This window comes from Trachymyrmex septentrionalis, unplaced genomic scaffold, assembly GCF_001594115.1.
Source record: "Trachymyrmex septentrionalis isolate Tsep2-gDNA-1 unplaced genomic scaffold, Tsep1.0 scaffold11, whole genome shotgun sequence".
NCBI lineage: Eukaryota > Metazoa > Arthropoda > Insecta > Hymenoptera > Formicidae > Trachymyrmex > Trachymyrmex septentrionalis.
In genome coordinates, this window is record NW_017304228.1 from 3,704,029 (window position 1) to 3,704,787 (window position 759).

At 22.1% G+C, this 759-nt stretch overlaps 1 protein-coding gene across 1 annotated transcript in view; it reads left to right on the top strand.

The window, feature by feature from the left end:
• Positions 1 to 273: 273 nt before the first annotated feature.
• Positions 274 to 759, top strand: part of LOC108749502 (sodium channel protein Nach-like) — a 7,468-nt gene continuing 6,982 nt past the window's right edge. Inside the window, exon 1 of the mRNA XM_018488276.1 lies at positions 274 to 412. Within this exon, the coding sequence (XP_018343778.1) occupies positions 274 to 412 (139 nt within the window). The remainder of the gene's footprint in view (positions 413 to 759) is intronic.

Here is a 759-nt window from a genome sequence, read left to right on the forward strand (position 1 = left end):
CAGCATGTAAACTTACTAAATCTACTCTTGCTTTACTCTTATCTCTATTGTTGTGTCTTTAAAAATATACATAAAATAAACAAGTAAAGCAAATCAATAGTTCCCTATTGATTTGCTTTATTTGCTTATTTTATTTATATTTTTAAAAGTTCAAAGACACAACAATAAAGATAAGAGTAAAGCAAGAGTAGATTTTTTTATTTAGAGTTAACTTAACTTTAATTAAATAATGTCATTTTTGCACTTGTGTAATTAAATATATCTTTCAGAATTATGTGGGTTATTATACATTGCATAATTATATCTGTTCTGGTGAGTATGGTTTATATTTCCTATCAAGAATTTGAGTCAACACCTTTAGTAACTTCCATGGATGCAAATAATGTTGAAACGACTAAGATATTCTTTCCAGGTATATCAAGATTAAGATATTTCCTTAACTTGTATGTGTGCATGCAATTTATTTATGAAGATTTATTTGATTTTTGATAATATAATATACTAATAAATAGTTCATTTAACTAGGATTATTTATCTTCAAACGGATAAACATTTACCTGGATTGAATCAATCCTAATAATTGTATTCAAATTGTATTTATACATATATATTCAAGTAAAGAAGCTTTTTTTGTTATAAATATTAAAATTAAATAAGAAATAATTTTTCAAGAAAAAGTATAGAAAATTAATAGAATAAATAAACATATTAAATGTATTAAAAGAATTAAACAAATCATTAACAATTATAGACAAAAAA